This window comes from Galleria mellonella, unplaced genomic scaffold, assembly GCF_026898425.1.
Source record: "Galleria mellonella isolate WM207_F2 unplaced genomic scaffold, CSIRO_AGI_GalMel_v1 utg159, whole genome shotgun sequence".
Lineage (NCBI taxonomy): Eukaryota > Metazoa > Arthropoda > Insecta > Lepidoptera > Pyralidae > Galleria > Galleria mellonella.
This window is the reverse complement of record NW_026442004.1, coordinates 1,799,777-1,823,483: the sequence shown is the minus strand read 5'-3', so window position 1 is coordinate 1,823,483 and position 23,707 is coordinate 1,799,777. Positions and strand designations below refer to the sequence as shown.

At 30.4% G+C, this 23,707-nt stretch overlaps 3 protein-coding genes across 4 annotated transcripts; 2 read left to right on the top strand and 1 right to left on the bottom strand.

Annotated features, from left to right (window-relative positions):
- The first annotated feature begins 665 nt into the window (after window positions 1-665).
- On the top strand, window positions 666-7,466 carry LOC113518753 (ras-related C3 botulinum toxin substrate 1). Its single transcript, XM_026903727.3, has 6 exons — window positions 666-901; window positions 981-1,096; window positions 1,367-1,516; window positions 1,939-2,021; window positions 2,462-2,622; window positions 3,269-7,466. The coding sequence occupies exons 2-6, from the start codon at window positions 981-983 to the stop codon at window positions 3,344-3,346; spliced, it is 588 nt and encodes a 195-aa protein (XP_026759528.1). The 5' UTR covers window positions 666-901; the 3' UTR covers window positions 3,347-7,466.
- Window positions 7,467-7,663: 197 nt separating this feature from the next.
- Window positions 7,664-12,779, bottom strand: LOC113518794 (leucine-rich repeat protein soc-2 homolog). The gene has a single exon (XM_026903788.3). The coding sequence runs from the start codon at window positions 12,409-12,411 to the stop codon at window positions 10,645-10,647; it is 1,767 nt and encodes a 588-aa protein (XP_026759589.2). The 5' UTR covers window positions 12,412-12,779; the 3' UTR covers window positions 7,664-10,644.
- A 1,444-nt stretch (window positions 12,780-14,223) lies between these two features.
- On the top strand, window positions 14,224-23,450 carry LOC113518902 (cleavage stimulation factor subunit 2 tau variant). 2 transcript variants are annotated; one of them, XM_031914224.2, is made up of 11 exons: window positions 14,224-14,618; window positions 15,780-16,048; window positions 16,421-16,546; window positions 16,895-17,002; window positions 17,332-17,428; window positions 18,373-18,432; window positions 19,201-19,441; window positions 20,328-20,357; window positions 21,252-21,355; window positions 22,606-22,688; window positions 23,203-23,450. In XM_031914224.2, exons 1-11 carry the CDS (start codon window positions 14,555-14,557, stop codon window positions 23,323-23,325), a joined length of 1,305 nt encoding a protein of 434 aa, XP_031770084.2. In that variant the 5' UTR covers window positions 14,224-14,554; the 3' UTR covers window positions 23,326-23,450. The 2 variants fall into 2 exon arrangements, with proteins under 2 accessions (XP_031770084.2, XP_026759728.2); XM_026903927.3 differs by lacking the exon at window positions 20,328-20,357 and having other exon boundaries at window positions 14,228-14,618.
- The last annotated feature ends 257 nt before the right edge of the window (window positions 23,451-23,707 follow it).

The following is a 23,707-nucleotide window of genomic DNA, read 5'->3' as shown; positions in this document are numbered from 1 at the left end:
AAGCACAGAGTAAGTAGGTATATCTTACCTAGGTACGAAAATTAGATACGTTAGGTATGTATTAGCAGGTCCGCATCACTTTGAATAAAAAAACGCTTGTAAGGATTCTATGCAATCAATTCGTTTTATTTTAAAATTTTACGTAAAATCCATTTAAAATATCGACATCAATATAGATAGATAAGTATATTGATGTCAATATTTTAAATTAAGGCAAACTATAAACATACTACATATACAATATTGCAAATAATATTTCTTTATTTTATTGTGTCATCATCATTATCTTCCTAACCTTATCTCAATTATTATTTGAAGTCGGCATAATATGTTTATATCCATATTACAAAAAGATTTAGCTTGTAGTTTTACGACCAGCCGCCTGCCTAATGTCACCTCTTTTGATAATTATTTATTTTATTATGTCGTTACTTCTAAAAACTAGCATAGAATAATTTTCATTTCATTGATTAAATGAATCGATTGATAAAATAGGAGTAGTGCCGACTACAAGAAATATATTGATCTATAACTACTCTGTAAGTTGGCCTCTGAATTTGACAGTTTTGGCATTTGCGTTTACTATTTGACTGACATGGATATGAATAAATTGATTGCCAGCACAGTCTATGGTCATCTTGTTAAGCTTTCTGTTCGGTTCAAGGATATTTTGTTTTTGTTCTTAGCACGAATTTTACAATAACAACAATAATAAATTTTATCTATGGAATGGCAGTCTATGGACGTCATCCATCTTTCAAAGCGTTTTCAATTGACTTCATTTTTATTTGAAAAATTCATTTTTTATTCAATATAATTCGATATTTATTAATATTCTTTTTATTTTTATCAATAAATTAGTGTACATAGTATCAAATAAACAAAAATAGGTGGAAAAAAGGTAAATTTGCACTTTGTTATTACCATACGTTCAGGTTTTGTGACTCATGGGTCGTGTTGAATAAAAATTTATTTTTTAGATGTCTTCAGGGAGACCTATCAAGTGTGTTGTGGTCGGCGATGGTACTGTGGGAAAAACGTGTATGTTAATTTCATATACAACAGATAGCTTTCCAGGCGAATATGTGCCCACAGTGTAAGTTAAAACACGCTTTATATACTTATATTTGACTATACATATTAATACGTTGTATTATTAGAACGGAATTTCCTTTAACTAGATTAATATTATTTATTCTTTATTGTTCTAAAAAAATTACAAACATATATATTAAATAAAAATGTACAACAGGCGAGCTTAACTCTGTAAGGGTTCTCTTCCAGCAAACACTTATTATTAAAATGTGATGGACATATATCAAATATCGTCAATTTAAATATTTTTATAATGCCTCAAATCTTACAGATTTGATAATTATTCTGCTCCTATGGTGGTGGATGGCGTAGCAGTATCTTTAGGTTTATGGGATACTGCAGGTCAGGAAGATTATGATAGACTAAGACCTCTAAGTTACCCACAAACTGATGTCTTCCTTATATGTTTTAGTGTTACAAGGTATGTTTTTCTACATTCTTTATTCTACCTAGAACTTTATAAAACCATTATAACATATGGCAAGAAACTTGTTTTATGCACAAGACTAATGAAATATGTAAAAAAGAAGTTGTACACAGTCATTGATCTACAGCTCAATTGATTAAAAAAATAAACATATTTGTCTTGCCACTAAAATAACCTCTGTAACATTGTACGTAATAAAATATTTAAATATAAAATAACATTATTGTTCTCCTGTAAAACTCCACATCCATCAGGTTATGGGCCCAGCACGCTTCCACTGCTACTTAAATCATAAAAATCTTAATTCACCATTCTATGAAATTCAAACTGGGTTATTTTTTAGAAGACAAACTAATACTTAATAAAAAAGATCAATTATTACTTGTATCACATAATTTATAAACTAAAATTTTCAGTCCTTCATCCTATGAGAATGTGACTTCCAAATGGTATCCTGAAATAAAACATCACTGCCCTGATGCACCTATTATTCTAGTTGGTAAGTATCTGTTTATCTAATCAACGTACTACTGGGCATAGGCCTCCTTTTAATTTCATCATCATATCAATTTTAATTGAAGTTCCTTTAAATTACATATATTTTTATGTAATTTAATATAATGTCTGGATTTCTCTTTTTAGGACCTTATAAATGTGGGACCAACACACTCTTTGTTAATATTTTTATTACATATTCTTTTTACAAACTTGTTGTATTTCATTGTATGTAAATTTTATGGTTGAGGTATGAGCATTAGCATCCTTCTTAAAATATCACCAAAGCCTGACTGCAGTGTCCAATCCATCTGCTAAGTATGACAAAGTCCCCTAAGAGGGAAGCCAAAATTGTATTCTGAATAGAATTATTTTTATTTTAAAATGAATGTTATGATTTATTTTTATATGAATATTTGTTAAAACATAATAATATTTTTTTAGGAACAAAAATTGACTTGAGAGATGATAGAGAAACATTAAGTTTGCTCTCGGAACAAGGCATGTCACCTTTAAAAAGGGAACAAGGGCAGAAGCTGGCAAACAAAATTAGAGCGGTCAAATACATGGAATGCTCTGCCTTAACACAACGTGGACTCAAACAAGTAATTACTTATACTATTTTCAGCATACTCTAACTTTCATACAATATGATTGTGATGATAAAGAAATTCTTTGTGAAACATGTTCTCATTCTTCCACATTATCTATTTATTTATCTTCTATATACAAATATATAGATAATGTGGAAGAGTAAATAAGGATACAACATTACTCATTTCACAAAACATAATTCAGACATATTTGAAACAAATGGGTCTTGACTATCTTATCACCTATTCAGCCTACCAGTAAATATTAATTTATTCTAATATTATAAAGCGGAAAGTTTTCAGTGTATATTTGTTTGTTTGTAATGGATAAACTCAAGTCTATACTTCATTGTCACTCAAGTGACATATGCTATAATTCATTTTCAAAAATTCTATCTACCCATGCGAAACTGAGCTGGCTCCCTAGTTTTATTATATAGATACATTCCACACTAAAAGTATATAACTGTTAATCTATTATATGTCTATAATACTAAATTATTCTTTATTTATAACCTTTAATGTATAGATGTAATAATTGAAAGAGATGAGTTACTGACCTTTTGTTGGTAAGTAATGTCTTTCAAATAAGTACAACAAATTAAAAACATTGGAAACTTACAATATATAGTTCAGATTATCTCATTATTTATTGCAGGTATTTGATGAAGCAGTGCGTGCAGTATTAAGACCAGAACCTCAGAAGAGGCATCAGAGGAAGTGTTTGATTATGTAAATATAACTTAATGACATAATTAACAATAATGACACTCATGCAGGAATCTCATACAAACAGTAATAATGTGTTTCTATACCAAAATTCTGCTCAGTTTACACATAGAAATAAAATAGAAAAAGCTCATACAAATGTAGACCCACATGTGCCATAAACTTCATTATTACTGCATAGTGCTATTAATACAGATGTCAAAAATGAACATGGTGATATATTCTAGTAATATTACTTTGTGATTATGTATTAAAAGGAAATGCCAAAGATTATGAGTAGATTTAAGTCGCAGTATGTTATAGTTTGTTTTTTAAACCTTATTGATGGTTAGAAACAAATTGTTACTGTTAAGAATTGGTGAAATTACTAATAACATTATTTTTATACACGCAACTGAACCTCGAATATTTTGAATTCTGAGATATTATATTCTTATGCGACTTGTGAATAAGGACTGACTGTAGATGCTAGTGTGTACTATTAACATACTCAAATTTATTATATAATTAGTTGCGAGTGAGTGGTAAGGCATTTATCATGATTATTCAGGAGCAAAATCTTTGTTATTGCATTTTATTTAGATGTATAGGATGTGCTGATTAAAAGTAGAATACTTGCTAAATAATATTTTTGTAAATTTAGCTATTGAAACAATTTCTAAATGGCAATAATACTTGGTAATATTTCATACAAATTTTGTATAAGTGTAGACCAATGGAATGTGTATAGATATTTCTGCACCTATCCAAAGCAGTCATAAAATATAATGAAGGTTCAAATATATCCACATAACTTGGTCTACCGGTCGAATTATGGCAGCTGAATTGTATGCTTCAGTGATGATCATTTATTATTCTAGTTTGATTATTTAATTTTGTTGTATTACTAATATTACTGATTTATTGTATGTATGAATTTATTTAATTTTGTATAGATATGTGGAATTAAGATGTAAAGTGTGTTTATAATGATTCATTAGGGTGAACTATTTTTGTATGTGGAAATCCCTAGGCTAAGAATATTAACACATTTACCGTGTGATAATAGTAATTTAAACTGTTCGACAATATGGTACTTCTGTATTGTTTAGATAATAGATTAATCTCATTCTTTAAAAATTTACACATTAGTCATTATTGGTGATTAATATATAAAATTATTTGAGAATAGATAACTTGCCTTTAATATACAAATTTTAATGAGTGTCAAGAGTTTGATATGACTGATTGTTTACCTTATTTGAAATACAGTAGTAATTACAAATTACTATTTGGCATTGGATAATTGCTACAGCTACAAATTGAATAGATAATAAGGTTTGTTATGACTTCATCCTGACGTAATCACTTACCTGTAGACATGGTTACATAAATTATTTTAAAAGATTATGGATTATTTATAATAATAATAATTCAACAAACATTGTTACCCTTACAAAAGAGAATTCAAACAAAGTAACAGCATACTCATTATATATCAGGAGACAAAATATGTCAAGACTTTGAAGACATTTTAATACATCCTTTTATAATTTTGGATCGACTTGTACAACAAACACCACTTATAAACATTCATTCTTTATTTTATCAAAATGTAGGAACGTCACAATTATTTGTCAGTTTTCAAAAATTAATTGTTTTCAAATTTATTGATTGATTATTTAAAAAGTTCTAAAATGTTAATCATAGAATACATTGCATATAAATCATCTATCAATATAAATGTTATATCTATTTTATATTTTTCTTCGAAATTTTCCAAATATTTTCAAATATTTTTTTACTATCAAAATCTAAGTTTTCAGCAACAGCTGAATTAACCTTTTAATTTCCTAGCAGAATACTTTAAATAATCAATTGTCAAATTGTTTTTGGAAATTGATCAATAATTGCGACATTGCTACACTTTGGTAAACAAATATAAATTATCTTACTGCAACTAAATTAACTAGCTATTGTCTATCATTGTATTTAATTCATTTACAAAATGTAATAAATATAAAGTCTATAAATTTAATCCAACTTCTCCCGATTGCAATTCATTTTGTAATATATAATCATTTGCATGAATAAATAATTAATGATTGTCCAACAAAAAGAAACTGACATCAATTGTGACAAAAGCAGTTTTGTGTTTTTTATTTTATAAAAGATATGGGTACACGCGATAGTTACGATTCAAAGTTATCACAATTGATAGAGGATTTATTAACCAAATTATTTACTGTAAAATGAGAATGATAATATTTTATCTTACTTTTTGATCGATATGATATAGGACTTATAAATAACAAAATATTACTATAAAGACAGCTAAGATGTCAGCAAGTTATTACCATTACATACTAATTGTATACAAACAAGCAAAACAGATGTACAATATTGTGTAAGAGTTTGTAATCTTTTCTTACAGTATCGTAAATTACACGTAATGTTACTGAATCTATGTAATATGCCCGCCTATGTGATTGTTAGAGCCACCTTCATACTGTATCCTACTACATTCATTCAAAATACAATATAGCTTTTTGTTTTCAATATCATTGTAATTTAAAAACCAAAGTTGACTGATGTATCTACATAAGTAATTTATTAATACATTTCAATGAATTTGACGTGGTTCAGTAATGGGTGCATTGCTTTGTGTAAATAAGGTCCCGGTTTGATTCCCGGCCGGGACAAATTAGGCAATGATTTTTTTCTAGATTGACTTAGATCTGGGTGTTCTAGGTTGTGAGCCCTGATGTTTGTTGCCTGGTTCCTTATACACGTATATGAGACATTTTAGCTCGAACTCCAGATGATTGATGTGATTATGAAAAAAAAAAGCATTTTGATATAACTATGTATAATATTATTTATTTATCTACAACATAGAAAATAATTTTAAATAAAACAAATTAGAATATGTAGTTGACTCTAACAATTATGCATGCAGTGCAATAATAAAAAAATTATGTACAATTCCAGTATACTGTGAGTGGCATTACCGATGCTCTGCAGACCTCACGGTGAACCTCAAACATTTTGAGGACCTCACTATTTAGAACTCATTGGTATTTTGCGGGAAAACTCTTAGTTCACAGCTACGTTACTGTTAGTATACAGAACAATTTATCTAAATTATTCTAAATGGAAATATCCAAAAATCTGTTCTAATCCACTGAGAATTTTTTTCACTCGCATCAATTATGGTGCACAAAAGCAACATTCTGTTCACTATCAATTATTTACTGAAGATATTTTTATAAAGTGATCAAGTTTTTTCATATATTTACAAGCGATCCGGCCCGTGCCCGGCACGGGTATTAAATATATTAGAAAAAAAAATTGCAAATAATATGTAGCCTATGTTACTCGCAGACAACGTAGGTTTCTATTACTAATCACGCTTAACAGATGGAAAATTGACTATATTCTGAAACAGCGAGGTATTGGGATTGTTTAAAAATGAGGATCGAGAGTATGTCTCGTGTCTGGGTAGCGTTTACTTTTTCGCTACACAAGGTAAGATATTTAACGTTCAAGCAGTTGGTATACGCATGACCCGCTTACAAGTATTATTGCTACTGTTCAGGGTAACAAATTTATTTAAAAATAAAATATCTGTCTATGGTAACCGTTTAATATCAGGCGAGTTAAATGCAAGTTTACTTGAATAAATGAATTAAAAAATAAACTTGATGTTCGGTGGATTAAAATAGATTCATCTGTCCATTAGGTCAACAATTTCAATTAAATTAAAACCAACAGTCATCGAGCACGTCAGAGGGTTAGCCACTAGTGCAGTTATGAAACTGTTTCTTTTCTCAAGATGCGGGGTCTTGCGTGGCGCGTTGCTTGTAGCTTTAACAAATCGTGGTTTAATTTGTCCAATTTGCGTCCCTCACATAGCGCCTCGTGGCCGTAATCAACTTCTATTATACTTAGTATTCTGTATACACAGTGAACTGGAATTGTCATTAATCAAACCTTATCCATTTTATCATTGCATATTTAAAGACTGCTTTGATTTATATTATGAAGCTTTGAAATAATTGTATATATACTTATTCAATTATAAGAAAAAATGCGCAATTTATGAATGAATCTTACGTAATACTGCACTTCATAAATTATTGAATTTATCGCGGTGTTCTTATTTAATTATTCCAACTCTTATTATCTCTATATGATTAAAATAAAACTTCTTTATATAATATAAGTAATTTATTTCATATAACACGTTTACATGTCACTGAAACATTAATTACACAATGGATCAACATTATTATGATAGGTTTTACCATTTATACATAAGGGGAAATCCAAATACTATGTGTGGAAATAAATCGACAGTATATATATACCTGGGCTAATTGTCTTCATTGTGATATAAGCCATGTAATCTCTTGACTGCATCCCTAACTAGTCTACAATATTGTTTAATAAGTATAACAAAATTCTGAATGTAGACACCTGATATATTTTTTACAAGCCATGGTAATAATGACTAGAAATATATTTTTTGCTTATTAATATAAGTAAATCTGAAATATAAAAACATGTAAATTAATTGTTCTTTATTTTTTTGATGATACCAATTTATATGAGATTATAGTGAATACCTGTGAAGATTGCGGGCAAGACGTTTAAACAGAATATATTTCATGTCTGCAAATATACTTTTAAATTTAAAAAGGACCCCAGGTGAAGCCAGTCTGAGTCTATTCCACTAATCACACATTTTCTAACCCCCATTATTATACTTTCATTTTCTAGCAAGATTATATAAAAAAAGACAGTGAACAGATGTTCATCAAGACTTTAAAGCTTCATATGCATGAGACTAGAATCTCATGGTATTGAACCCACTAAACAAGTATCAATTATTTATAATACAAAAATTAAAAATATTCATCAATGATCCTTAATTGTGAAAATAGTACAATAAAAATTATATTTAAAATAAATGCAACACAGTAGGAAAACTAATCTAAACAATTACTTGTAATTATAGATTAATTAATAAATAAGCAGTAATCGACATTCTCAGCTACACTTAATATAAATATATATTTTATGCTTATTACATTACCTTTAAATAAAGATTGGGTTCAAATTATCCTTTCGGAGAGCATTTATTTGAATATAAATTACAAAACATGAACATTAGCATTTTCTAGTGGCTGGATCGCTTTAAGATATCTGAATTGAGCATATCAGAATTGTGCTACGTTTATCAACTTGGCAGTTAAGTTCAGCATTATCATAAAATAAAAATACTTGATACTTCCACAACTTTTCCAAGGCATTAGGTTGCAAAATTGTATACCTATTTAAACTATCATAACAGAACCAATTCAAAGGAAATCAACAGATAAAATTGTGCAACAAATATATGTGTATATAAAACTATAGTTATTAAGAAAATTCCTATTGGGGACAAATTATCAACAACTATAAATTTTATCTGAGTATTTATGTAGGTACAAACAATTTATTTAGCAACTGTCAACTTTAGAAATTATTATCAGGATAGTATGACTAATATTAAATTAAAATTCCCAGAAAGGTTGTGATTACAGAATGAGGCCTTGACATACTGTTCTCTCTAATTATAACCCATGAGAGACTTGGCATGAAGGTAGACTTTTTCTAGTATAAATTTACCCAAAAAAATATATGTAACAATTTTATTGAATATTAGTGGTACATTATATATAATTGTAACGAAAATGCAACAGGTAAAGTTTAAAATACTGAATATCATCTATGATATATTATTTTGATGAATGATGAGATCCACTTAAAAAACTTGTATTTATAATTAAGGATCAAATCCTGGAAACAACACTCAATTACACATATACAATACTGTGGTTACATATTACCAACAAAACTACACTACGGTATTAACGATAATATACTTTTAACTTAACACAAATCATTAGGTACTGTCACAATCAATATAAAAAATATTTTTGAAAAGTGCTTATATTTATGATTTACCATAAGTAATTAAAAATATGCATTTGCTTTTGCAAAATAGTTAAATAATGGCACTCAAACCGAAAAAAAAATGCTGAAATACAATTTTAAAGTAGGTACAATCAGAATACCTAATCAATACAATCAGCATAACACACAAGGGGATACAATCAAAGTTATCAAACATATCTAGGTATCATAGACAGTGATGAAAATACAAGTATCTCAATTTATATAAAAACTGTGTCATTCACTACTGAACTACCTGCCTCATAGTTGTTACAAATAGGAGCAAATTAGGCTCCATTAAGCTTAATTTAGGTCCGAAAATTGACATATGAAGTACATACATTAATAGTAGGTTTAGTATATTTCAGACTGGTTCTTTTTGCTGGGGATTACAATTTCATATATAAGCAATGTATATAATGGCTCATGATTATATTAGAGCAATTCACATAAATTAATTGATGCTAACTGTACCTACTTTTTATATTCAATACTTGATTAATATTTGTGCAAAATAATTGCCATATCTTACAATTACAGAAATATATAAAAAGTAAATGTGGTGTGCCACCATTTATGCCAATAATAAGTCTCAAAATGTATAAAAATTATAAAATGTTAAATACATATTAGTAACAATAATAACATATAACTAGAGATGTGCTGTTATCAATATCATTGTCATAAAATATAAGTTCAGCTTTTAAGCATAAAAAATAAATACTATGCCTGCCCCATAAGGAACCTCACATTATAGATAAAATATTGGTATCTAATCATCAAATGCCAATAGTTTTGTAGTTACAACATTAAAATATTAATAGTAAATATATAGAATCATGTATTTAGTCAAATCAATTTGAAAATGAGTACTAAGTCACAAACACATCTCTAATAAATGTGTGCATACATACATATATACAGCATTTTCCATAAATTCTATCTACTACTACTACTAATGGATGTATTTTTGTGTTTTTCTATTTTTTATGCACATTTAATAAATAAAATAATTCCTTAACATTAATAAAATAAAGAAACATTTAGTAGCTTACAATGATACAAATTACTACTAAACTCATATACACAGTTAAACAGGGATATATTTGAAAAAAATAATACAACTTGACACAATAATGGAATACTTCTAAAGTTAGAAAGCCATTAGAAAAGTTATGTATTCAACCATAACTACACACAAATTTTAGTTGCTTAATTATTTTTATGACAGAGAATTTGTGAGTATACATTTTTTTAGTTGGTAAGCCAGCACTTTTTAACATGTTAAGTGCCATCACCACCTGTTGAATAGTCATCATCCTGATATCACATGGCTCTATATGGTCCCTGAGACTTTAAATATTGAATTACCAATGAAGGGCCCGAGGAAACCACTTCAGGAGGAATAGCAGTCAGGGGACAATTTTCAATGCTCATTATCTGCAAGCTAACACAAAGAGCCAACTCAAAGGGAAGATTAAACAAATTAGGATTGTCATTTAAATATAAGGATTCAAGATTTTCAAGAGTACCTATTTCTTCTGGAAGATACTGCAAATTATTTTCACCAACACTTAGGAATGTGAGATTAGTTAAATGCCCAATAGATCGCGGCAAAGACGTCAACTGATTAGATTGCACAATTAATTTCTGCAAGTCATGTAAAAATCCTATTTCATTTGGTAAAACTTCCAATTTATTTTCTTCTACATCTAATACTCTCAATTTTTTCAAACTACCAATACTAGGGGGAATACGCTTTAACAAGTTATTTGATAATATCAATACCTCTAAGTTCTGCAAGCATTGGATGTCATCTGGTAACTTGGTCAAATGATTAGTGCCCAAATTGAGCTCTACCATATTTGTCCAAGTGCCAATATCAAGTGGAAGAGATGCTAATAAATTCTCTTTCATATTTAATTTAGTAAGATTTTTTGCTCTTGAAAATATGGCATAGGGAATCTTGTCTATTTGATTATGCTCCAGATTTATAGAATAAGCATTTGTAAACTGTGCAGGTCCTCCAGAAGGATAACTCATAAATGAGTTACGGGATAAGGTTATACTTGTCAATTCATTTAAACTGGCAAGCAGGCCATCGGGAAGTTGAGATATAGAATTACCTTCAACATTGAATTCATCCATGTGTTTACAATTACTCAATGTAGAAGGTATTGCTGTTAATCTATTGTATCTTAAACCAATACGTGTCAATGCTTGAAGATTTCCAATAGATTCAGGTATATCCAATAAATCATTATGTTGCAAATCCAATGTTGATAAATTAACACAATTACCTATTTCCTGGGGTAAATGTTCTAGATGATTGTGTGAAACATCAAATGTTACCAAATTGATCAATTTCCCAATACCTGAAGATAATTCTTTTATTTTGTTTTCCCTCAAACTTAGCATTGTAAGATTAGTGAGATTAGCAATGCCATCTCCTACTACCCTGATTCTATTAAAGCGTAAAAAAAGTGTAGTCAAAGAAGTTAATTTATAAACTACTTCAGGGATGTCACTTAATTTATTGTGTCGTAAATCTAAGACCTTGAGGCATTTTAGGTTGGCTAGTGAGTCAGGTAAGCTCATTATAGAATTCTCATTCAATGCTAATGTCTGTAAGTTAGTCAAACAACCAAACTCTACAGGAAGAGCCACCAACTTATTACCATACAAATAGAATTCCACTAAATGTGTTAGATCCCTGACATTTGGCGGTAAAGATGTTATGGAACATTTACTGAGGTCTAGTCGCTTATCACCTTCCTCCCGGCATCTCATGAACTCTTTTATGACATCCAAATCAGCTTGTATTGGTTTATTTTTCTTGGCTGTTGGTTTCGGCTTATTAGACTCGGGATGTTTGACAGTTACAACCTTAGGTCGCGCTGCCTCCGTATTTGCAAGCGGCCGTACTGTGTCGGTGTTTGTTAATGTCGCAGATGAAGTGGATGGTTTCTTTTCCCTCATATTACTTGAGCTTGCTGTAGATACTGTAAAATTATATTTTTCTCTGGGACTAGGTAGGGCGACGGCGATACAATCCCACGATTCAGAACAATCTTCGTCGTCTTTATTATTCATACCGCTTTAAGATTGGAAAATATATCCTATTGTTTACTCAATCTTTTACTTGTAGATTATAAATTCAGTTAAACTCACTTGACATGATTTTGTCATCTCATCGCAAAACAAATCAATACATATTTCAGAACAGATGAAAATAGAAACTTCAAATTGTCGTCAATAAGTTCACATAGATAAATAAGTTCTAGAACTGAAAACCTATATTTTATGCACTGGTATTTTAATGAAGAATTATTCGTTATAGTAGGTAGGCAAGTAATAATCACTCAAAATACTTAGCACTAGGAGATAAATTAAAAATTTTAATTTCTGTCAGCATTCCTTTAGCCGTGATCCAATAACTAATCCAACCAAAGACTAAAGAGTTTTGGTACAACCTACTACAGTCTATGGATTGGTTTCGATTGATACGTAACCATAGAACTTTACAAACTATGCCAAAATTACCATATTAGCAACGGCTCTTTCTATTTTAAACAAACTTTAACCGAAAATTGCGCAATTTTACTGTCAATCTAAATAAATAATTTATACATGTCCATACTTTGTGGATATGTCTTAATAAATTTAAAAACAATATAATTCCTTATTCTTAGTGATAAGTTAGCGAGTGAATTATTGTAAATAAGAAATCTTTGTATTGTAGCTGTAGATTATTTTTTTGATAGGTGAAAATGGTATGGTAACCCCGCCTGCGCTAACGAGATACGCTGGCGGAGCACCAGTGAAGGGTGATAAATGAGAATGAAAACAGGCCAGTTAGCCCATCATGATGAATTCATCAGGAATTAACTATAATAGTTTCCAGGGAGAACCGCGAGGAGGTCGACCTGGTTGGGTATATTGCTAGCAATAGGATTCTCAGTCTCCATTACTAACAATCCCTTTCCCCCCAGCTATAGACTATTACGAATTAGGTCTGTTTTTTGACACTTGATTATACCTTGCAAGAAAAGTACATTTAACCGTCTAGCAATTCAGAAACAATCGTAGTTTAAACAACGTACTATAATTTTTTTTGCATTGGTCGTCGTTTATAAAAATGTTCAGTGATCTAGGGCAGTTAGTCATTTTTAATATATTTTTTATAACTTTTTAAAGCTATCATTACCAAAATTCAATCTGTTCCTTTAATGTTATTAATTATATTTTTAAAATCCTGTTCAATCGCCTGTTTGTAAGTAGCATAATTAAATGCATTTTTGTTTTTAATTTTATCAAAATTAAAAACAAAAATGCGTCAAGCGTGTACCACTTGAAAATAAATATTTGTATATAATCTATGCAACCAGCTCATTAAATTTAAAAATTCTGCACTAAAAAGTAACTAGATTTATTTTTGATAGTTATTGAAATATTAATAATATATATTCACCAGACGGAGATTTTGTATAAAAGTCGTTTGCTTGGGCACCTCTGTCCATTCATATTTCTACCGTAAAGTAGTTGTGTTTACATGCCCGTGTTTCGGTTTGATAGGTGGTATATGGCAGTGAATTTACAGGACACAAAGGGATAATACCTAAGTCCTCAGGAATGGCATCGCGTGTGGGATATCATAGGCGAAACACTATTCTCTGTTATATCTATGGTACTGCCCATGTTTATCATAGGCGACGGTTACCACTTTCCATAAGTTGGGCCTCAGGTTGCTTGCCATTGTATGTTACATAAAAAAAATTAGACTGAATATTTGTTTATTGTGTGTGTTGATATATCTAGCTGGTTTCATACATATTATATGTTCGTTTTTCAGTTTCGTCATTATATAAGTAATGCCAACTCTTAAAAACATGGTGATTAATTGCGTACTTGCTGTTACGTTCTATAACTCCTTAGCTAGCTTTCTTTGTTCTTCATCATAAAGTCAAACTATAACTCCAACTCCATGATCATTAATATTACACTAAAATTCTTCTGTTCTTTTTTAATGTTCCGTCTCGTTTCCTATTTGTTAGTATCATAATGGGCAACACTAGTCCCTTGCCAAATTAAAAAAAAAGCAACCACCTATCCATATTTTTAAATTTATCTATATTTGATTGACCATTTTATCACGGATTTGTTTTTATTTTATTGACTCCGATTTGGTAGTTTTTGACTATTAGTTTTCTATTAAACTATATCAACCTAAAGCAAAATGGATAAGAGTAAAGAAAAAGAGGAGCAGAGTATCATGGATAAGTCCATGAGATCTGTTTTTGGTGAGTTTTTATATTTAAGGCTTTTTAGTAGCGAAACCGATAAACTACGATAGTGAAATGATACAAGTATTGGAGAAAACTTTGGTACTTAAAAACTTAAATAAAGAGTGAAGTCTCTAACCGGCATCTATCTATAAAATGTGTTATAACCATTGGGGTAACTATACCTACCAATCTGAGACCAGTGGTAAATTCATCGAATGGGCCCTCACTTTATTTAAAAAAGCTTGACATTGTATTTTATTTTTTATATATCACAATATAGACATGCATAATTACCAACTCTTACAAATTAATGTGTTTCACTTGAAAATACCTTGATGAAATCTTGATAATTTACTTGTATAATTTAAGCATACTCTTGAGTTAATAGTCTAATTTTAAAATAATAATTCGTTTTATTACAAAAGTATGTAATAAATGTTAGATTTATTCTCTGCTCTTAGTCCCTGGAACCAGGCTCAGGTGCTCAGGCTGGGGCCACATATACATAGTATTTTGCCATGTGGTTTACCCTGAAAACCGTCATGATTAACTCTTGTAGAATTTGTCTTGATGAGCTAAGTAACCTGCCTTCACCCTTAGCTACCACCTCTCACTGCTGCCCCACCAGCATATACAGATAGTACAGTTGGGGTTACCATTTTATTATCACTCATTAAAAAATCTTTATTATGTACATTATCAGTTTTATCCTATAAATAACTAAATTTACTACTTACAAAATCTCAAACAGTATGTATATGATTTATGAAATTAAAATACAACAACTAGACAGCTTTTAAAACAATTTACTGAATTCACATGAGCAGCAAATGGCAGGCAACAGCTAGTCACTGATGAGTCAAAACTTCCTAAGTAATTATAATTTTTATAGCAAATATTGTATATAATTATTTAGAAAAAAAAATAATGCTCAAATAGATGATGGGGTGATCTGAGGAAAGAGTCAAGAGATTTATACATGCATGTTGGATCTGGAGTGCCTGCAAGAGATGTAAGGATGGAAAGAAATAACCTTATGCGAATAGTTAAATTGAACCAACTTTGACTATTTAATTAAAATATTAATCTGTAGTAGTTAATAATTACACCAATGCACCTATGTTATTATATTTATTAACATCAATGTTATAATATAATATGTATCTATCATTGTAGTTGGTAATATACCCTATGAAGCAACTGAAGAAAAATTGAAGGATATATTTAGTGAAGTAGGCACCGTGTTATCCTTCAAATTGGTATTTGATCGTGAGACTGGTAAACCCAAAGGTTATGGATTTTGTGAATATAAGGATCAAGAGACTGCTTTGAGTGCTATGAGAAATCTTAATGGTTATGAGATTGGTGGCCGATCCCTTCGAGTTGACAATGCTTGTACTGAGAAATCAAGAATGGAGATGCAGGCTCTGATGCAGGGACCACAGGTTATTATTTTTTTTTTACTTAGGATATCAACAGCTTTAACACATCAATTTTAATAATCCAGATGACTTAAATTTAATATAGTAACAGTTCTCCATGTGTAATTACTAGAGGGTTGAATTGCATAATATTTAAAATTAGAAGTATATTTTTTTAAACTTTTCATAATAATTCTCCTCTTATAAGGAAATGACTCTGCAGTGAAGTATGTTAAATAAATAATATTATATAATTGACATATTAATTATGTTGGTCAATTAAAATATATATAATTGAAAGTTTCTTTATCATAAACATTGTTAACAATTTGAATACGTCACATAAACCAGAGAATGTAATTTATTTTATATTGGTATTTGCTACTTATTTTACAGATTGAAAATCCTTATGGTGATCCAGTAGAGCCAGAAAAAGCACCAGAAGCAATTAGCAAAGCAGTGGCAACTCTTCCTCCAGAACAAATGTTTGAGCTTATGAAACAGATGAAGCTTTGTGTTCAGGTGGTTCAAGTGAATTTATTATTTTTACTGCATTCTTAATAAAAATTATATAAAAACTTATGTGATATTCTAAACAGATTTTAAATATGGAAAAAAAAAATGTTAAACTCTAAACTTAAACAAAATAGAATAGGTTCAAGTCCCATTGGAGATTGTATGGTGTAAGTTGTAGTTGGTAAATAAGAATCTGTTTTAATGATGGTATGGTATATTATATATAGTAATAGAGACTAAAATAATTAGTCATAATAATGCAGCACCTAATTTTGCAATACATGAAAAACAAGGAAAAAGACAAGTAAAATAGTGTTTAAAATGCTCTGTGTCATTAGAGAATATTTTTTTCAGAATAATCCAACTGAAGCTAGAAATATGCTACTACAAAATCCCCAGTTGGCATATGCATTACTGCAAGCACAAGTTATAATGAGAATCGTGGATCCTGCCACTGCTGTGGTAAGTTCAAAAATAAAATTTATAAAATGGGATCTGAAAATGGGTTTTGATGCAAAATAGCAAAAAAAAATTACATTTACATAGTTACCGTTATGTAAACCTAAGAATATACTTATTCTATACAATATATTAGATCAATAATTTCTTTATTTAAAAATGACAAGAAATTTCAAATACCATTCTTAATGACTTAACAGTTGAATATGCTGTGCTACTATGAGAATGGTAGAATTCTACTTTCAAAGCACACTAACAATTTCACCCTATATATTGATCATCTTTCAAAATCAAATTGAGTTTTATAAATATTTAAAAATAATATTTTTCAGAGCATGTTACATCCTAATAATCCAGTGCCTCCTGTTCTCCAGCCAGGTGACAAACCACCCCAACAGAATCAATATATTCCAAGTAACCCTCCACAAGGTTTGTTACTTAAATATTATTATATTATAGACTGGCTCTATAATAATATTACTAGCAATTTTTTTTTTTTATTTTATCTTTCGTTTGACAAAAGTAAAGCCAATACACTTATCCATTCAAAACGTTACTCATAAGTTTATATCAAATTTCATGATCATAAGTTAAATTGTTAAGGTGTCAAGAGGTAACTAATACTATATAATATAATATACTGACATTATCTTTACAATATACTGACTTTTTTTTACTGAATCAGGTGTTGTCTTGAAGTCCATATCACCGTTTATTTATTTAGAATTATTTTGTTTAATACCGCCACCATTCATATGTGTGTGACTGCTTGCGACTTGCAACATTGCTGAACGGTTAACACTAGGCTTCGAGCAGCGATCTAATCATTTGCCTGAAAATGCTTCGTTTAGAGATGAAACAAATGCCACAAAATGTGAGTGAAAAAAATGGCAGGCAGAGATTGATGGCTAATATGGAAGGTTGTGAAACTTTTAGTAGTAATAGTGGTGATCACTCTTCTAGTGTTGGCAGTCACACACACATACTAATGGTAAAGGAATTAAACAAAATAATAACCAATACTAACTTTTATCAGGGACTTTACCACATGACATGATAAATAATCAGAATAAATAGTAGCCTATGTCCTTCATCTCATATCGCATGTGTATATCAAAGCTCATGTTAATTGGTTGAAGGTGTTAAGAGGTAGCAAACAAACAAACTCACTTTCAGATTTATAATATTAGTAAGGATACCAGGTGACCCGACAGACATTGTTCTATCAAAATCTATTGGTCTATAGTAGTCTGTCTCATCTGTTGACTCTGGTCTTAATAAGATAGACATCGTTCATTTACAACTTTCTTATATTAGTGAAATAATATTATAAAGCCAACTACATATTTTATGTTAAAACTTTTTTTTCTCAGCGCAACAACAGCTACCTTCATTACTTAGCAATCCAGTGCCACCTCCTAGTCAGTTTGTTCGTGAGTATTATTATTCTTGAAGAAGTAGAAACAATATGGCAACACATAAGGTGTGCACTAGCCCTGTAATTCTACTATAGGATGGGCTACCCTTTCCTTTCCTGTGGGTGTCGTAGGAGACGATTAAGGGAACTTAATGGTCGAAGGATAGTCAGCAGCGTCCCTCTTTAAACATCACTAAAGCCTAGTTGCGGTTACCTATCCAACTACTGGCAAAACCCCGAAAAAAAAAACTGTTTAGATATGAAAACTGGACACTCAGAACTACAATTTCTTGTTTTTAGATTTTCTATACAATCATTTATCTCCAAGTTATCCCTTTTTGACTCGCCCAATTTGGAATATTTATAATATTCCTTAATTTTTGCGATTAATGTAATAAAGAAACTCGTACATATTTATAGACAGATATTTGGATACACCCCAAATATTAGTAATTGAAATTTCTGAAATTTCTTATCTTTGCATTTGTTTACCTCAAAAAAGAATTTTGTGTTTTTAGGCTCCAGTAATTTTGACTCTACGATGACGAATCAGTCATTTCAATAATAATTAATAAGATAATTAATAAAATAAATAGGAATAAATACATTAAGCCCTCCTTTTATTACACGTTGTGTTGGTTAATAAAGTTTAAATAAAATTTAATTGAAATAAAATAGTTGTTTCAAAGGTACGACGTCTACGCGTTCTTAAATATATCATTATTGAATGTGACGTTTAATAGATATATTTGAATGAAATTATTATAAAAATTGTTTATATCAGCTCGGCCAACGATTGGCGATGTCGATCTCCGCGGGCAGTCACGCAGTGGTGGCGCGGGTAGTAGCGCTACCACAGGGCCTCCTGTGGCGGCGGCAGGGAACCCAGGGCCCGGCGCGGGAGTGGCTGCCGGGGCTACAGCGCCGCCGCCGCTGCTGGACCAGGACATGCGTAGTCTGCCACCAATGGTGCCGCACCCGGTGCCTCCACCGCCTGCATCGATACCACCTCACGCTCAAGACACGTACGTATACTGACATCACAGCGATATAAATGGATATTGCAACTACATCTACCCAATTTGCCCAAAATAATCCCAAAAATATCTACTCGGATAATGGAAAAGAGTTATAAAAACAAATATACAAAAATACCTGACACTGCTATTTATAAAAGTTTAGTTTTCTCTTGTAAATTGACAAAAAATATGGCATGCTTTATTTTTACTTGTACATAGAGATGTTTGGCATCATGGCGAGACACTAGGCGTCATGTCGTATAGGGAGATAAAGGATATGGCCTGGGATAGAGCTGGCTGGAGGAAGATGCATGAATTAGTTGCAATGACAAGAGGAAACTCTTAAATGAAGAGAAGAAAAGAGATGTTTGTGACAACATGCGTATGCACAATTTAGTGCAAAGGCATGAAATTCACATTTGTCTATTTTTCTGTACCTTTGAAAGTAGCTAACCATTTCGACAATCGATGGTAGTTTTTTTATAAAAATATATTGAGTTATTCATTACCTTATTCATAAAAACTTTAATTTCCTATCAATACATTTAAATTTTTAGAGTATATTGTTATTTTTTGTACATATTAAATAATTGCCTTAAAAGGAAAAGACAGTTTAATAGTTAAAAAATGTTTAGAAGGTATGTAATGTTTTTATGAATATATGGAAATTAAATAAATGGAAATTTAATTAAGTCAATTATATATTTAACTAAAAATTAAAAAAAAATCCTTGTTCTTGATAAAATTACAAGTCACATAGACAGGCAATAAAGTCTCACAGCTCTAATTATAACATGCTTAAAATTCTATAATAATTATCCATGATAATAATAATAAGTATTCATAAAAATTTGTCTGTAAATTTCTGATAAAATTGACTTTCCTTCTCAAGATCTACTCTATCTACGGAGGTACACGAAATGTAAGTCTACAGTATTCAGTTCTAATTTGTTTTACTCCATAAAAGACTGTGTTACATAGTATGATTCTACTTTATGATTATACTTCCTTTTTTTCTTGTTCTTTTGTTCAAACGTTTCTTATATGTGACTGGTTGTTTTTTAAGTTTAATTATTTTTCCTCTGATTAATGTACGTGACATAAGCCTCGCTCCTTTTAATGACGTCATGACTTTGTCGATCAATTTACTTTATATAATTATTATATAGGTACCAAAGTTTATTATACATACTTACTGAAAAACCGAATGTGCACTGATGAACATAAGATTGCCTTCGCTATAAGGGGAGTTTTGCCAGTAGATGGCACCTGGCAGGCGGGTTGGCAACCGCAGTTGGGCTTTTAGAGATATTTTAAGAGGGAGGCTGCAGCCCATCCTTTTGTGCGTGTTTTTGATATAAATACAATTAAATCTCATACTACCCATTATCAGCTCAAAGGACGGGTCTCTCTATAAGAGGATGATGTTGAATAGAAGTCTATTACCTAGATAGTTAGGTGGTTTTTTGAAATATGTATTTCGAATTTTTCTTTTTTTACATCGGTGTGTTGTGAACCTAAGCTGAGTTCCTAATTAACTCTTACGACATGCAAGGGCTAAAAAGGAATGGAATCCATTTTTATTATAATATACTATATAGGTATATTTATTACAAATTTATTTCATTATTTTTACTATACAAAATTTTCAGAATCTCACACTACTCCCACCGTCAAAAAGGCTGGAACAAACTTTTTTCTTCTCATATTTCTTAAATATTTATTTATATTTTGTTGTACACAAAAAAGAGTTACTTGATATTGCTATAACTTTTTATTGTTAATTGTAACTTATTTTGAATTATTATGACAACAGAAGCTTCCCGCGGGACCCACGATTGGCAAATATCCAACAGCCGTTCAACGCGGATCCAAGGATGCGAGCCAACGATCCGCGATCCCAGTCAAAGATGTCTCAACGTGAGTGAACCAATTTATTATAGGCAAAATTAGATGATTCTGCGTTATTTCTTTCGTATGACTTTTCAACGTCATATGTGACGTATTATATTCAGCGTTAGGGGTGTCCATCTCTAGAAATCTGTCCGGTTCTAGAATAAGGGCATACGGTTATGTAAGCCCTGCTTCCCGAGCCGCTGTAGTGTCCCGCTCCTTTCAGCAACTGCATTATCACCTTCATTCTTTTTCCTTTTCCATATAAGTTCCTAATTCTACTTATTTTACCAATTTCCTTTATGCATTTCCAATGTTCACTTTTTTTTCCTCAATCCGTATGCGGCGGAAACCATCAACAAATACATTCCCAAAGAGAGTTGACGTCAGGCAGGCGGCCGGTTGTAAAACAAAATCTTTTTGTAAAATGGATAAAAACATATTACTTCGACCCTAAATAGTAATTGGGATATGGGTAGAAAGATGATGATGATGATGTGACGTATTATATTAGATTTTTGGGCGTCTGGTTGTTTACCTGCCAAATTTCATCCCAAATTGGTCCAGTCCCAATCAGTAAAACTTGACACTCGCACCTATTAGAAGTCGATGACGATAATAAATGATGTCACTCATTGTCACGTCTTGAGACTTGAGTTCCATATAATTTATGATTGTGTTCCATTAAAAACAAACCTACTTCAATCGTGGTAAAACCAGGAATTTGATTTCAAAGCTAAACTACAGATCCGATTTTGATTAAATTTCTATGAGAACAATCTGTCAGTATATTCTTTTAGATAAAAAAAAAAAAAAAGAATTTTCCAATGGTTTATGATTGACGAATTTATGAGGTAACAAACAAAAAAAAAAAAAATATAACCGAATTGTTATTACCTTTTCTTTTTGGAGTCGGTTGAAAAAAATAATAAGATTTTTCCTTGAAACTAAAATAATGTTATAGATACTCTGTGTATTCGTGGGACTTTTGTTTTGTATTCTGTTTACTGCAATACATTATATAAGAAATAGTAAAAAAAGTATTAAATTTTAACAGTCATTAAGAAGTTCTCGTTACATATGTATAATTAACACACTTGGCTATCAAGGAAAAAGAATGTTAATCTTTAAAATTTAAACCTTATTTCGACGTAATTAAGTTCAATTTCGTTAGCTATCAAATTTTATACATTAAGTAGAATGTGGACCTGATTCAAATCAACTCTTTAAGGAAAAGTAATGTGCAATCAAATGAATATTGATAATTATTGGTGCAGAACAAATGCCCCCCGGCATGCCAAGCGTTGCGCAGGCTAGAACTATCCAGGGTATACCATCTGGCGCTTCAGATCAGGAGAAGGTATGTTGGAGATATTTTTTCTATTTTTATTACAATGTGCCATACCGCAGCGTGTTTCATGAAATTAACAATATTGCAAAATTCATTGATTTAGACATTATTATTGTAATTGTTCATTTTTAAAATAAAGTTTAAAACATCGATAACAATTTACACCAATATTAAATTTTTTTTATATTTCGCTTCACATGACAATTATAATTTTAAAAAGTTAATTAACACAGTTTTCTTTATGATATATTTATTTTTGGTAAAATTCCCCTTTTTACATTGTTCCAGTAACTATGAATTAAAAATTTTGTGTTTAAAAAGTATTTTATTCTGCTTTCTGAAACCACAATTTATCATTATGGTTTTTTGAGTTATAGTTCTTTATCATGTTAAAAAAAGTTTTCTAATGATAGTAAATGTACTAAAATAGAAATAAATTAATAGTCTTTTATTATTGTCGTTATTGTTTAATGCCGATAAGGTTATAATAAGCAGTGCTTATATTACACAAATGTGTTATCAGGCGGCGTTGATTATGCAAGTGTTGCAACTGTCGGATGAACAAATCGCATTGCTACCTCCAGAACAGCGTGCCAGCATCCTTATGCTCAAGGAACAAATCGCTAAAAGTACCCAGCAGCGTTAGTATGGGTGGTTCGATATTATTAAGTAAAATTTTAACTCAGATTGTAATAAAGTGTATGTTGTATTGTTTGTGAGTTTTTATAAGCGTACAATCAATTGATGTAATTAAAATGGACTTTATTCGAAGTTGTATTTTTATTTTTTAGTATTTGATATATTGATTTCTAATCTGAAACTATCACTGAGTTATCAGCAGTTAACCCCCAGTTGTCTGTCAATTTAATTTTATAAACAATTTATTGACAGCAGTTCCGTCGGAATTAATTTAAATATTTAACTAAGTAATAGTAGATAACCTATTCGCCTTTCAATTTTAAAATTAAAACTGCGCCTCTATATTGACTTACTAAAACGAAATTTTAATTTTGCACTCACTCTAATGT